Source organism: Cyclopterus lumpus, chromosome 21 (assembly GCF_009769545.1).
Source record: "Cyclopterus lumpus isolate fCycLum1 chromosome 21, fCycLum1.pri, whole genome shotgun sequence".
NCBI classification, from domain to species: domain Eukaryota; kingdom Metazoa; phylum Chordata; class Actinopteri; order Perciformes; family Cyclopteridae; genus Cyclopterus; species Cyclopterus lumpus.
In genome coordinates, this window is record NC_046986.1 from 5,087,404 (window position 1) to 5,100,598 (window position 13,195).

The 13,195-nt window shown below is 48.7% G+C and overlaps 1 protein-coding gene across 1 annotated transcript; it reads right to left on the reverse strand.

The window, feature by feature from the left end:
* Window positions 1-2,430: 2,430 nt before the first annotated feature.
* Window positions 2,431-12,786, reverse strand: LOC117750969 (insulin-like growth factor-binding protein 5). The gene is made up of 4 exons (XM_034562450.1): window positions 11,917-12,786; window positions 4,052-4,269; window positions 3,791-3,910; window positions 2,431-3,118 (listed from the first exon to the last, which is right to left on the reverse strand). Exons 1-4 carry the CDS (start codon window positions 12,248-12,250, stop codon window positions 2,981-2,983), a joined length of 810 nt encoding a protein of 269 aa, XP_034418341.1. The 5' UTR covers window positions 12,251-12,786; the 3' UTR covers window positions 2,431-2,980.
* Between the last annotated feature and the right edge of the window lie 409 nt (window positions 12,787-13,195).

The following is a 13,195-nucleotide window of genomic DNA, read 5'->3' on the forward strand; positions in this document are numbered from 1 at the left end:
TAGCTGCGTGTTACTTTTAAAATCTATTTTTTCTCTCCCTAAAAGGATTGTTTGCCGTATCGGAGGTCCCATGGCATGGGCTGCACAGCCCCTGTCGACAACAAATATTACCTTCAAAAGCGCCCGGCCTTTAAAAGGCCGAACGCAAGAAAAGATAACACAACATTTTAGCTTTTGTGGCTGTTTTTTTTTTCTTTCTTTTTTTCATATATATTTGTTTTAATATTTGTTCCACCAACTTCATGATACCACATCTTAGGACGTCGTTGTGTCGCAATATCAATAGTGAGTAACTGAAATAAGTGCAAGCTGCTTTATCTTTTTTTTTTTCGAAAGTGGTCGTGGGGGATTTTGGTGTTGGAAGTGGGGCCTCGTTAAAATATATATATGTGTATATATACATATATATACACATATATATATACATACACACACACTCACAACCGGAAGCCATTTAAGGATGTATGATTTCAGCATTTCTCTTTTGGAAGGACGTGGACATCCTTTGGCTTCCCCCTCTCTGAGCAAATGATGTGCATTGGCATTCATATGAAAAAACAAGAATCGTAGCTTATCGCTTGTCAAAGGAAGAGAGGAGGGAGGTCCTCACACATCATCATTGTCCAGAGGTTCAGGTGTTGCTAACAACATTTACAGGACCTTTATGATCATCGTTCCTCTCTTAATCAGAATTAAACCTAGACCTCTTGATTATTTTCAGGTATTTTTTTTGGGGGGGGGAGAGGTTGTCTGAAAAAAATTTAAAAATTGCTCAGTTTGATATCCATGTCACTTTCACGTCACTGTTTAAATGTAATTGCATGTAGGAAGGCACTGTGACTTGCACACAGAGAGAGAAAAAATGACCCTGTTATATAACCTGTATAACCTTTTTTGTTGTTGTTTTGATCATGCTCCCCCTTTAGATGTACCACCTTTTAGCATGGAGGCATGTGAGCAGAAGTCTTAGCTTCTTTGACTGGCCCCGTTAGCCCCAATGACTCTAAAGGTCATTCTCCTGACAGGCTACGAGGAACTCATTCTTTACGTTTTTTTCTTCTTCTTTTTTTCCCCCCCAAAAGCACAATTACATTGTTGTCATACTAATGTTTCTACAGGCAAAAAAAACAACATTCAATAACTATATTTTAAAAGTAATGTAATACACCGTGGTTACACTGTAGTAGCTGTACTGAGAGGGAAAAACCACTCGATAAAAAGGAACATGGCTCAAACAAAGTGGGCGGGGCTTTACTTCACTGAAAAGGCAAAGAAAACGTCGCAAAACCCCCCCCCCCCCCCAAAAAAAACATACAAAAACTATGCTTCGCGTGACTGAAATCGGAGTAGAGAGAGAGGCGACGTGCTCGACAATCGAAAAAAGATGCAAAGTCAAACTCCCGTTGCTTAAGCTGAAAATACTTTTATTTCACTTGTAGAGTCGGCGCTCTTGTGTCGCCCCCCCGCATGGCAGTGTCTGTTTAAATAGGCCACAGTTGGCATATCAGGCTAGCTACATTGTCGAAAAAAAGAGCCACTTAACTTACATAAGAATAGGTTCGTCCGTGACTGTCCGCCTCACTCTTTTTTGTGTTTTCTTTTTCCGGAAACGCTCCACCCTCCGAGTCCCGAGACGCGTTTCACATCGGTTTCTAGAGAAGGCCGGTCAAGCTAGCGATACTCGTCAAGCGCTAGCGATACTCGTCAAGCTAGCGATACTCGTCAAGCTAGCGATACTCGTCAAGCGCTAGCGATACTCGTCAAGCTAGCGATACTCGTCAAGCGATAGCGATACTCGTCAAGCTAGCGATACTCGTCAAGCGCTAGCGATACTCGTCAAGCGCTAGCGATACTCGTCAAGCTAGCGATACTCGTCAAGCGCTAGCGATACTCGTCAAGCGCTAGCGATACTCGTCAAGCGCTAGCTATACTCGTCAAGCTAGCGATACTCGGCAAGCTAGCGATACTCTACAAGCTAGCGATACTCGGCAAGCGCTAGCTATACTCGTCAAGCTAGCGATACTCGGCAAGCGCTAGCGATACTCGTCAAGCTAGCGATACTCTGCAAGCGCTAGCGATACTCGGCGTGACAAAATCCAACAAAAAAAGAAAAGAAAAAGGAAAGGAAAAAAAAGGACATTCTTTTTTGGAATAGGCTCCATCATACACCCGACACAGGCGGATACACACACACACACACACACTGTACACACACACGCATTCATGCACACATCTTTTTGTGAAGGTACACATATATCTAAGCAGGTTCCCCCTCTATTCATAAGTGCTCTGACAGAACCACGTATCCAGATAGAGTCAACTGTTACAGCATATCCCTATCTATTGTTTCTTTTTTTTTTTTTTTTCTTTTGGAAAACAAGACAACAACAACAACAAAAACCAAATTACTCTTTTTTTTTTTTTTTTTTTGCCAATCGACAGTCCCACAGTGGCGCCGAGTTCCACGGCCTAAAAAAAAAAAAAAACGGATCTGTTTTCAATCAATGTGCCTGATCATTTTTGGGGGGATTTTCTTCACACTTGATTTTGTGTCAATTTTAACATCATACAAGTGTTGTGTTGAAAGCCCCGAGCTTCTATAAAAATGATATCCATCGTGTGCATATATTTTCATGGATCTGCAAGCCACGAGCAATAGTCAAGGGATCTAGTAAATCTTCTTCTGGGACTCCCCCCCCACCCCTCATTTGAAGATGATGGTCAACAACAGAAAAGAAAAGAAAAAATATGCAGGTGTCTTTTTTTCAGCCTGGTCTTTCATTTTTGGATTTTTTTTTTTTTTTCTCTCTTCCTTTTTTTTTCAATTTGAAAAAAAAAACTAAACAGAAAAATCTGGAAGCCAATGGAGAGGGTGGAGCATACAGGTGTGATTCAGAGAGGAGGCGTGGGCCACGTGGTGGTTAATGGGTGGGGAGGGAGGGTGGTGGTGGTGGTGGTGGTGGTGGTGGTGGGGGCCTTTTCACTCGTTGTTGTTGTTGCTGTTCTCCAGGTCTTTACATTGAATGTCCCCGCCGCTGTAGTCGGTGCCGGGGAGCTGAACGCCGTACTTGTCCACGCACCAGCAGATGCCTCGTTTGCGGCCGCGTGACGGCTTGCACTGTGGGCCAGAAAAAACAGGGGTTATAGTGTATGGTGACGAACAGCTGCGGTAGTTGGAAAAGGTGTTGGGGGGGGGGGTGCGGGTTGTCACGCCAGAAAGTGGCACCGAATATTTTATTTGCACGTCTTGGCGACTACTCAAAGTTGGTGAACTGTTGTAGCATTTCCAATACCTGAACTTGCATATTGGCAGATACTTGTGCTTCAATAACACATCGCCATTTTACTATTGGGACGTTCCAGCATCAATATTGCCAAATTGCTTAAATGATGCTAGCTCTGGCCAATAGACCGAGCAATAGACCGAGCAATAGACCGAGCAATAGTTTTTGACGTCAATGCCGATCGAGCAGCTTTTCCTGCGCAGCGTAAAATGAGATGATAAATGATACAATAACGTGATATCGATAGTACTCGCCAACACCCGATCCAGCGGCTTAGGGCCGCATTAGAAGCAAATCTTTTGCTAACTGTTCAGTGACAAGTTCGGCGAGGTCGAAGTTTATTGAAACGAATGATTGTCGCTGATTTTAATTTCACGCCGCAAGCAAATCCACTGAAATGGAAAATGCTGGAGTGACCTTTAAAAAAAAAAAAAGGTACAGTAGCCTACTTGGAATGCCGAGTACGAGTATAATTGCAATGGCGAGTCCAAAAACCAAAAACCCACCTGCTTGCGCTTGAAGAACCCTTTCCTGTCACAGTTTGGAAGATACAGAGACAGAGCCATGACCCGAGAAGTGTCCTTCATCCCCTGAATGATCCCATCCAGTTTCCTCCTGCATGGACCCTTTAGGGGGTGAGAGACAAGCGCCGGGTTCACAAAAGGTGCATTCAGATATACAAACGATGAAGGTGTCGCTTCTGTTGCCAGATACACGCGGTAGCTTTAAAAGATCAGACAGAATCAAAACCGGCATTAAAAACTTACGAATTCTGGCTCGTGCTTGTCGATGGGCAGAGGGGAGTAGTCCATGGGGGAGCCCATGGAGCGCTGCTTGCCGAGCTTCCTCTTCTGCTCCTTGCGCAGCGCGTGGACTTTTTTACTGTTCACAATGTCTTTGGGGAGGAGCGGCACTTTGGCTTGCTGCAGCTCCTCCGCGATCTCCGCGGTGATGGCGTCCTCGTGCTCCCGAGACTCGCGTTCCGCTGCGGAGCAAAAAAGGGGGAAACACGGTTCAAATGTTAAAACGATAGGATCGACCGCAAGGCGAGAACGTGTTTGTGCACGTTGTGCCTGCCCTCTGCTGGAACGTGAGAGAAGTGTCACCGAAAGCTTCCACTCGAGTTGAAAACGTGGCCATGTCGTCACGATGTGAACATGTTGTGAACACGTCGGCATCTTCACACATTCGACAGACGTTTGCATTCGTCAGCATTTTCGCCAAAATCTACCTAAAATATTTTTCGCTCTGTTTTGGTCTCCACCACCTCCCGAGGGATGGATATATATATATATATATATATATATATATCTGGCTTCGTGGCTCCAGAATCCTCAGGTATTTCCTGCAGCTCGCCACTAACCGTGCAAGGGACACATTTTTTATTTAAATTTTACAGCATTTTTTGCTTTTATGAACAGCTCAAAGTGAGACGGAAGACCGAACGCAAACGGCCAAAGTTGTCAGAGAGTTTACTCAAAACTTTGTGTGTAAACTGTCGTCTCTCAACTCCAACTCATGTCTGAAGTTGGTCAATGAAAGGTAAATGAAAGGTAAATGAAATGAAGTCTTGGCCCCCCTGAGGCTCATCCTTCATCCGACACATTGAGATGTAGTCGACTGAGACATCTGAGTGTGATTGTGTGCATCCATTGTTGGTCAAATGGTATTTGATAACACATTGAACATTGTGGGCAAATAAATCACAGTTAAAATCAGTATTTGGAAAAAAGACTCTGTCATTGTGCTACCTTTAAAGTGGGAATCCCCCCCTCCCCCTCCTCCTCCTCTTCCTCCTCCTCCGTTCGTTTATTTAATCCCTGGCATTATTGCGTGATGAAACTCGTCTTTAAAACGAGCATGAAAAAAAATGAACATAAAATTCAGGAATGTAAAATGTCTCCGTAAAGAGTAATGCCATCGCAACCGTGTAATTAAATAATACGAGGAACCCGTGGAGTGTAGATACACGATTGCAACATTTTACAGTCGCTGAAAAAAAAAGAAAATATATGCTATCTGCATATTGCTGCATGTTTGCAGCTCGTTAGTCCTTTCCCACTTTGGGTGCTTTTTTCCCAGGGTTTGTGCCCCCCAACTGTTTGTTTATTGGGGGGTTAAGCTCCCACCAACCCTGACTTCCAACCTCGTTACACACGAGTATAGAAAAGTAATCCAACAACATCCATTCCGTGCGAAGGCCAGTTCGTTTCTAATCTGCATCCATAAAAACAAGAGACGTATTTCGATGTCTCTAATACATCGGAGCCGCGTTGATCTCAAGGTCAGCCGAGGTCAGACATCCTGTAAATACAGAAACGCATCGCATGCTGCACGGCTGCCTACGCAGTGCCTGCAAAAATCTGGACCTCTAAACTTCCACGGGGGGGGTAGGGGGGGGCATCCGAGCGTCCTAACTTTATGGTCGTTAAACGGATTCAACGCTCGTGCATTTTTTGTCACCGTTTATGCGCCGGGTGGGGGGGGGGGAGTAGACTCTGTGATAGGATGTTCACAGGTTGAGGTCTTTTATCCCTAACCTAGACCCCCCCCCCCTCCGCCTCTCCTATGTTTGGGGCTCAGCCTCTTAAGCCTGGACCCCCAAGCCAGAGGTTCTTTGAGGGCACAGAAAGAAGCCCTGAGCCACCCCCCTTCCCCCCTCACCCACATTTGGCTTAGCTGTTCCATAAGTACAGAGTTATTGTGGGGACTTTGCCAGGCCCCAACTGGCCCGAAGAGACGGTGCCAGTGGATGACCCTGGTTATATTTATCTGACAAGGAAACCCGCCGTGGTGCCAGAAGCGCTGAACCAGAGAGGAATGCTGGCCACGGACCGGAGGGCCAACTGCTGCCGAGAGACAAATCAACTTCCATACTTGTAGACGGGCAAGAGAGAATAGGCTTTGGGGGGGGCGGCGGCGGGGGGGGGGGGTCAACAAGCTGCCATAACTCCGCTGACTGGCCTGTTGGTACACAGCCGCCGTGGAGAGAAAGGCACCGAGACGGAACAAGGACACGAGCTCCGGAAAAAAAAAACAACGATGTTTAAAGAGCCCCTGACACAGCATGAGCGTCTGGAGTCTCTGGGGGGGTGGGGGTGGGGGGGGTGGGGGGTGTGATTACCAGAATCGGGTCTTTGGCTTCCTGCGCCGCGCTGCCGTCCTCTTTGAAATTAATCTCGCAACTCATGACTTGGCAGGCCTTGGGTTTTTTGTGTTTAGATATGTCCTTGTGTCGCCCCCCCCCCCCCCCCCCCCGACTACGAAGGCTATTACTCGCTATAAATAAATGCGTCGAAGCGGCATTCCGATGTACGCCCGGTCGCATGTGACCGCTGTGGAAAAACTCTGCATTTCCTGCTGCATGCGCGGTCCCCAGTCGTTCCTCAGGGGCGCTTAATTGAAATGCCACATATTCACATATTTGGCAATAAAACGTGAAAATGAGGGCTGTTTTTTTTTTTCTTCTTTTTTTTGTTTTTTTTTAACGCGCATTCTTCATTCATGTGTAATCTCATTCGAGCATACGAAACCGCGCACGAGAGGTCTCGTACGCGATCGTGGCATTAAGGAGAAATTTTTTTTAAAAGCTTTCGTGAAGACAACGGTGTCTGACTTTTCTTTTTCTGCAGAATCGCCCCAAAATTCATCTTTTTTCTCTGAAGCGGGCACTTCGAGGGCGCAGCCGCAAGAACTCCAGTTTTTTCCGACGCTCGGGATACCCGGCTTGTAAAGGAGGGCTTACGGGGGTCTGTGTTTAACTCCTGAAACTCAGCCAAGACGCTGGCCCGGTGCCAAGTGAGCCGAGTCATGTGCAGCTCTCTCCCATTCAGCTGTGCCGCTACCTCTCTCTCTCTCTCTCTCTCTCTCTAAAGATTTCATTGGGGCGAGAGGAGCGCGGGGGAGTAGCCAAAAGGAGGCGCACCTGATGCTTTTTTTTTTTCCCCCCGTTTAAAATTTTACATCTGCACGCAATTATGCTTCATGAATATCCCGAAGTTTCTCGCGGGCAGCGGTCCCCCCCCCCCCCCCGTCTTCTCTCTCCCCTGGAATCTTTAAGGCTATATTAATACCATTTAGATAGCCACAAGGACAATAGATTCTTCCGCCTTTCCATTTTGGACATTTTGGATAGCACCGCGTTCGTTAACGTCCCGCATCTGAAATTACATCTTCGTAAGATGTAAGAGTTGTGAATAGAAGCGCTGTCTGATAGTTAGTAAACCATCCTCAGGCCGCAGACTACTGAATATTTGAAGGCGAGGCCACGGCCCGATGACCCCGTTGTGTCTAGAGCAGAGCGAGGAGGTGTGAAATAACCAGAGGAGCTGTGCAAGTCACTGGGGAATTATGGATTCTTATAGATAAGTGCAACAACAAAAAAAGTGAGCATGACCGCAGTGAAACCCCGTCTCTCTGCACATGGCTTGACCCGGTTGCACGAGAAGACCGAGAGGCTGATGACTGGGAAAAAAAAGAAAATGTGGGCCTTTATGAAATGTTGTGTCGGGGTGAAGTGTGTGTGTGTGTGTGTGTGTGTGTGTGTGTGTCCTGTTGTTTCCATGGAGTTGCCTCTGTTGCTCGACCCCGGTGCGCGGTGGTCTCAGCCGGCCCCTAAAAAAAAAAAAGAATGCAGGAAGCCACTCTTCCCACGGTACGTCGCAATCAAAAAAAAAAAGAAGAAAAGTTTCCTGCTTTTCTTGAATGCCCCGGTTATAAATAGCAGCGAGGAACAATTCCAAAAGGATTATAAATCACAAAAGCAGGACTCGCGAGAGGATGCCGAATCTTTCCAAGGGAGGGGGGGGGGGTGGGATGCTTCTGTAGGTATAAGCAAACATTCGGGTTTACAGCTTCCGCAGAGCAGGAATGCACACGACGAGAGCGAGGCCTCATCCGACATGGGAGTGTTTTCTTTTCTTTTCTTTTCGGGCGCAACATCTTTTTTTTAAAAATGTTTGAAGGTGTGCAAGAAGGATTGGATCCACTGGAACGTTCTTTTCTTTTTGTGTGCCAAAGATGAGCTTCCCCACCGCGTCAGGGGCACAAAAACAAACGCTTCGCTTTGTTGTCTCGCGTTCTCAGACCAACAACCAGCGTTTCAGGGAAGTCCCCCCCCCCCCAGGGAGCCTCCATTGTTTCCCAAATCCTAAGAAACCCAGAAGGCCCATTCCTGGTTCCGAGCGTGTCACCAGGTGCTGGGAGGTGAAATCACAGTACGCGGGTGTCGACACGTGTGACATCATTTTAAAAAGCCCAGCGTGTGGCCAACCCCCCTCACCCCCCCCCCCCCCCCCCCCCCCGGTTGAATCACATGCTTCCAGCGTAGTAAAGACTGCGGTCGAAAAAAGCGCTCATTTCTTTCCCAGCTGTGGCCACCAGCAGGCTGTAGGTGTCGGCGACCAACGCGCTGTACAAATACCACCGTAAAGTTTTACAGGATAACAATCAAGGCGAGCCTATGATCATGTACTTGGCTCCACATGCGTCGTATCGATGTCACATCTGAGAAGCCGGGGGTTCGCCGCACGAGCGTCACGTTAGTTTCTCCATAAATGTCGTGTTCCCCCCCCCCCCCCCACACAACGTTATTTTCTGTTCCCACTTTTTAAGTCCTCGTTTAAGTCCTCGTGCGATATCTCCACCGAGTGACCTTTCCAATGATTCTCCCTCCAGCACCTGCGACGGATCGGTTGCAGCACGCTAAGCCGTCGCCTGTGCGCCGTGTCTCAGATGTTCAAGGTGAGACGGATGGAAAGCCACATAGTCTTTCCTTTCCTTTCCTAGGGGCCCGTCACGGCGCTGTCGGGCAGCTGTGGCCCACACGTGACCGGAGGGGGGGGGGGGGGGGGGGGCATATCCAACGTGGCACGTCTGCATGAGCACGCAACGTCCACACGGACAGAGGGGAGCCCGGTCGCTGGTTCGCATTAGCCGCCACAGTGTATACGCCGGGAGAGAATCGGGCGTTTTACCACTTGCTTTGATTCCTTGGCTCTACGACCCAGTAACCAGCTGTGTGTGTGTGTGTATGTGTGTGTGTGTGTGTGGGGGGGGGGAAATAAAAAAAGCAGATGGCCGTTCTAAAAAGTTAAAAAAGCTTTGTAAAAATAAATTAAATACGTGACGACAAGCGATTCTGTACGGTGCTCCGACGCCACAAGGCCGTGCGTGTGAAGGTCGTTTCGGGGCGTCGGAAGTCGGCGGTTTGCTACGACTCACTCGTGGTTGTAAATGTACCGACGGCGGCGAAGGCACCAGGTTGGGGGCATAGTATTTATGTGTGTGTGTGTGTGTGGAGTATTCTGGATTTGGAACCACTCCCTAATCATCTTTTGTTTCTTGGCATAGAAAAAAAATCTGTTTTAAAACACAAGGCCCTTTCAGAAGCTTGAAGGACGAGGGGGCCTGCTGCTATGAAGTCATATCTTGTTGGCGAGCTTTCCCTCGTAGGGGGGCTAACGAAGGCAGAGTGCCCCCCCCCACCCCCCCAACCCCCCACACACAGCACACACACCTGGGCCTTACGATCCGAGCGACCCCTGTGGGATCGCAGCGCAGGAGCAAAAACGTGAATTAAAAGAACCCGCTGGGACACGAACCCTGGCACAGAGAGATGGGCTGTAAAGTGAGGGAGGGGGGGGGGGGGGGGGGGGCAAAGATTCCTCTCTCCCTCCCATTGTTTGGCTGCCCCAGTCAATATTTAGCAGGCTGCAGACACTCGAGCTCCTCCTCCTCCCAGTGTTTTGGCTCGCTCAGCTGGTACAGCACACTGACAGCTGCAACCCCACACCGCAGGAAACCAGAAGCTCACCTCGCCGGTACCCGTCCACACACACCGAGTGTTTGACAGAAGGTCCTTCAGAGCAGGGGCGAGAGAGAGAGAGAGAGAGAGAGAGAGAGAGAGAGAGAGAGGCATTCTGCTGAATCACTGCCTGTGACTGAGCGCCCATGCAATGAATGCAGCGCCAGAGTGCAGGAAAAGATGCTCTGATTACCTCTGTGGGCCCACAAAGAAGTCAGGAACTGTGTGTGTGTGTGTGTGTGTGTGTGTGTGCCAGAGTGAGACACAACCGCCCCGAGGGTGTCATCATTCACAACAATCACAAGAGACAAATGCGCACCCCACGCAGCCCCGCCCAGTAAGAGTACGTTACCGTATATACCTCCGCGTTGTCTCCCGTTCCCCCAAAAAATGTGCAAAGCGCGAGCTTCCTCACTAAACCCCGTGGCATTGTGGGAAGACGGACCACGCTCGAGCTGTAATGTCATTAAGTGGAGAGGTGTCCACTGCTCACTGGGTGCGGGACTGGCCTAATGACTCTTGTCAACGGCCCAAAACGAGCCCCAGTGGCAGCCTACTTTATAGAACGAGGCACGGGGCCAAACCCTTTGTGGTTACCACCTACTTATCTGGTTGTTGACAAGCTGCTGAGACTCTTGGAGTGACAGTGGACCCCTTCCGCTACAGCGAGAAATACCTTAAACCATTGAGAGCCCCCCCCCCCCCCCCCCCCCGAGCTGCGTCTCTCTTACGCATACAGATTTAGTGGCTAATCCACGCTAGCTTTAGCCTGCTTTATCAGAAATTTGCACCCCACACCTTACGTTTGCGGCTCCGTCCTCGCGCAATGTGCTTGAGAACGATGATTTAATTGGAAAGGCGGAGACACGACGGACGTTTTTACACGCGCAATGCGCTCTGGCACGAGCGCGCGTGGAAAACGAGTGCGCTTTGACAGACACTTGTTACAACCAGTGGACATCAAAGGCGGCGCTTTGCGCACAGAATAAGCTCCACTTGACGGGGCTCCCGCACATTTCCTCCTCCTCCATATCAAAAAAATACGCTGTCGCGTCGTGCTCGGACCCCGTTTTCATAAAGTTTCGCACTCTTTTTTTTAGACTTTTCTTTTTCTTGTTCTTGTTCTTGAATGCGTTTAATAATTCGCTCCGCCGTAAAAAAAAAAACAAAAACAAAAAAGGAACTATTTTTTGCCTGGATCTTTGTCACGGCACTACCGGGTAAAGTTTGACAGCCAACGACCCTCCGCAGCGGAGGCTTAAATCAGCCATGTGCTCTTCTTCTTTTTAACCGCAGCGGAGCGCCGAGACGCCCGCGGACGTTGCGCACCTTCGCCGCGCGGGTTTACACCTTGTGCCGTTACTCCGGGCCAGTGCAGTTACTAATGCGGAGCCCTGCGAAGGTGCATTCACGGGCACGGGGAGAGAGGAGGAGTATTTAAGCTCCTGTCTTAAGCATTTAAGCACCATCTGTCAAACAAGAGCTCCGTATCGGCTGCTCCTTGTTCTACACCGGTGGGTCCCCCCCCCCCCCGAGGAATGGGAACCACCTGGATGTGGCACACAAATAAATAAATATATGACGTGAATAATGTAATCTTTTCTAAGTATGTCCCTTTTTGCGCACAGTGGATCCCCCTCATGGGACACTACGTGATCAAACACCGCTGTCCCCAGTCTAGACGACGCTTCTTTTTCTTCCTTTTTCTTCTTCTTCTTTTTTTATACATTTACAACCGCAGCCGAACACACACACACACACACACACACATTCTCAAGTCGACGCCGAGCATGCATTCAGTCGTGCCAGCCGGGTTGCGCGTCTTACCTATGGGCGGGTGGGCAGGTTTGTATCCTTTCTCGTTGGTGCACACTCCCCTGCCGTGGAGAAGGGCGTGCAGGGGTTTCTCCTCGCCGCTCCTCGGCAGGCAGCGGAGGCCCTGGGTGCACGTCCCGGTGTAAACGCCGCACGCCTGCCCCTCGGACAGGGCGCATGTGAGGCAGCAGCCGCAGCCGGGCTCCTTGACCAGCTGGCAGCCGACCGGGACCGGAGGGCACATGGACAGCGCCTTCTGGTCACAAGGCTCGCACGGCACGTATGAGCCCAAGCAGCCGGACAGCCCCAAGATAAATGTCACCAGGAGGCAGAGACTCAGAAACATTGTTGGTGTTCTCTTCAGGTATAAGCATAAACCTCAAATGCGAAGAGGAGGGGGAGCACGCGTAGACTGGTCTAATGAGCACAATGCCTCAGTCTTGATAATCCGATTTTTTTTTTTTTTTTTTTTAAAAGCTAAAGCCAAGAGTCTTTATCCAAGAGTGTTGCTATCTGTTAAAAAAAAACAACAACAACAAAAAAACACACATGCACGGACACGGCTCAGCGTGCACCCTTGCTGCTGCAACACAAAACAAACACACACAAAAAGAGCAATTGCAGAAGAAGAAGAAAAAAAAATATTTGTGATGATGTTGTTGTTATTATTTTTCTCTTCCAGAGATGTTGTCCTCTGCAAGAGCAAAAGCAAATTCTTTGCACAAACTTCTCTCTCTCTCTCTCTCTCTCTCTCTCGCTCTCTTCCCCCTCTTCAGTTTTGGACTCCAGTACTTTGCTCCAGCAGAAGTTTCCTGAGCAGACTGATCAACCGGAGAGCTGCGAGCCTTTTTAAAACAGCCGAGCCCGAGTCCAAACCCCTAAACTATGAATACGCTGAACAGCGGGGAAGGGAGGCGCACTTGTTCCACGGCTTGGCACGCGGCCAAACTTCTTTTTTTTTTTTTTTCTCGTTCTTTTTTTTTTTTTCTTCCTCTCCTTCTTCTTCTTCTTGATTCTCCTTGAGCAGCAGCAGCAGGAGGAGGAGGAGGATCGCTCTTTCACCCTGAAGGCTGAACTGATGCCGAGGTGCAAGAGGCAACAGCAGAGAGCCTCATCCAGACAGCTCAGCACAGGGGGGGGGGGCTGCAGGCTTTCACTGTCTGCAAGAGATGCAGCTTCAGTCTCCACAGAAGAATAATAATATATATATAAGACAAACGCACATATCCAGCCATACAAACTCATGTAAGCTCCTTTTTTTTTCCATACAGTGTGTGAGATGATTCATCTT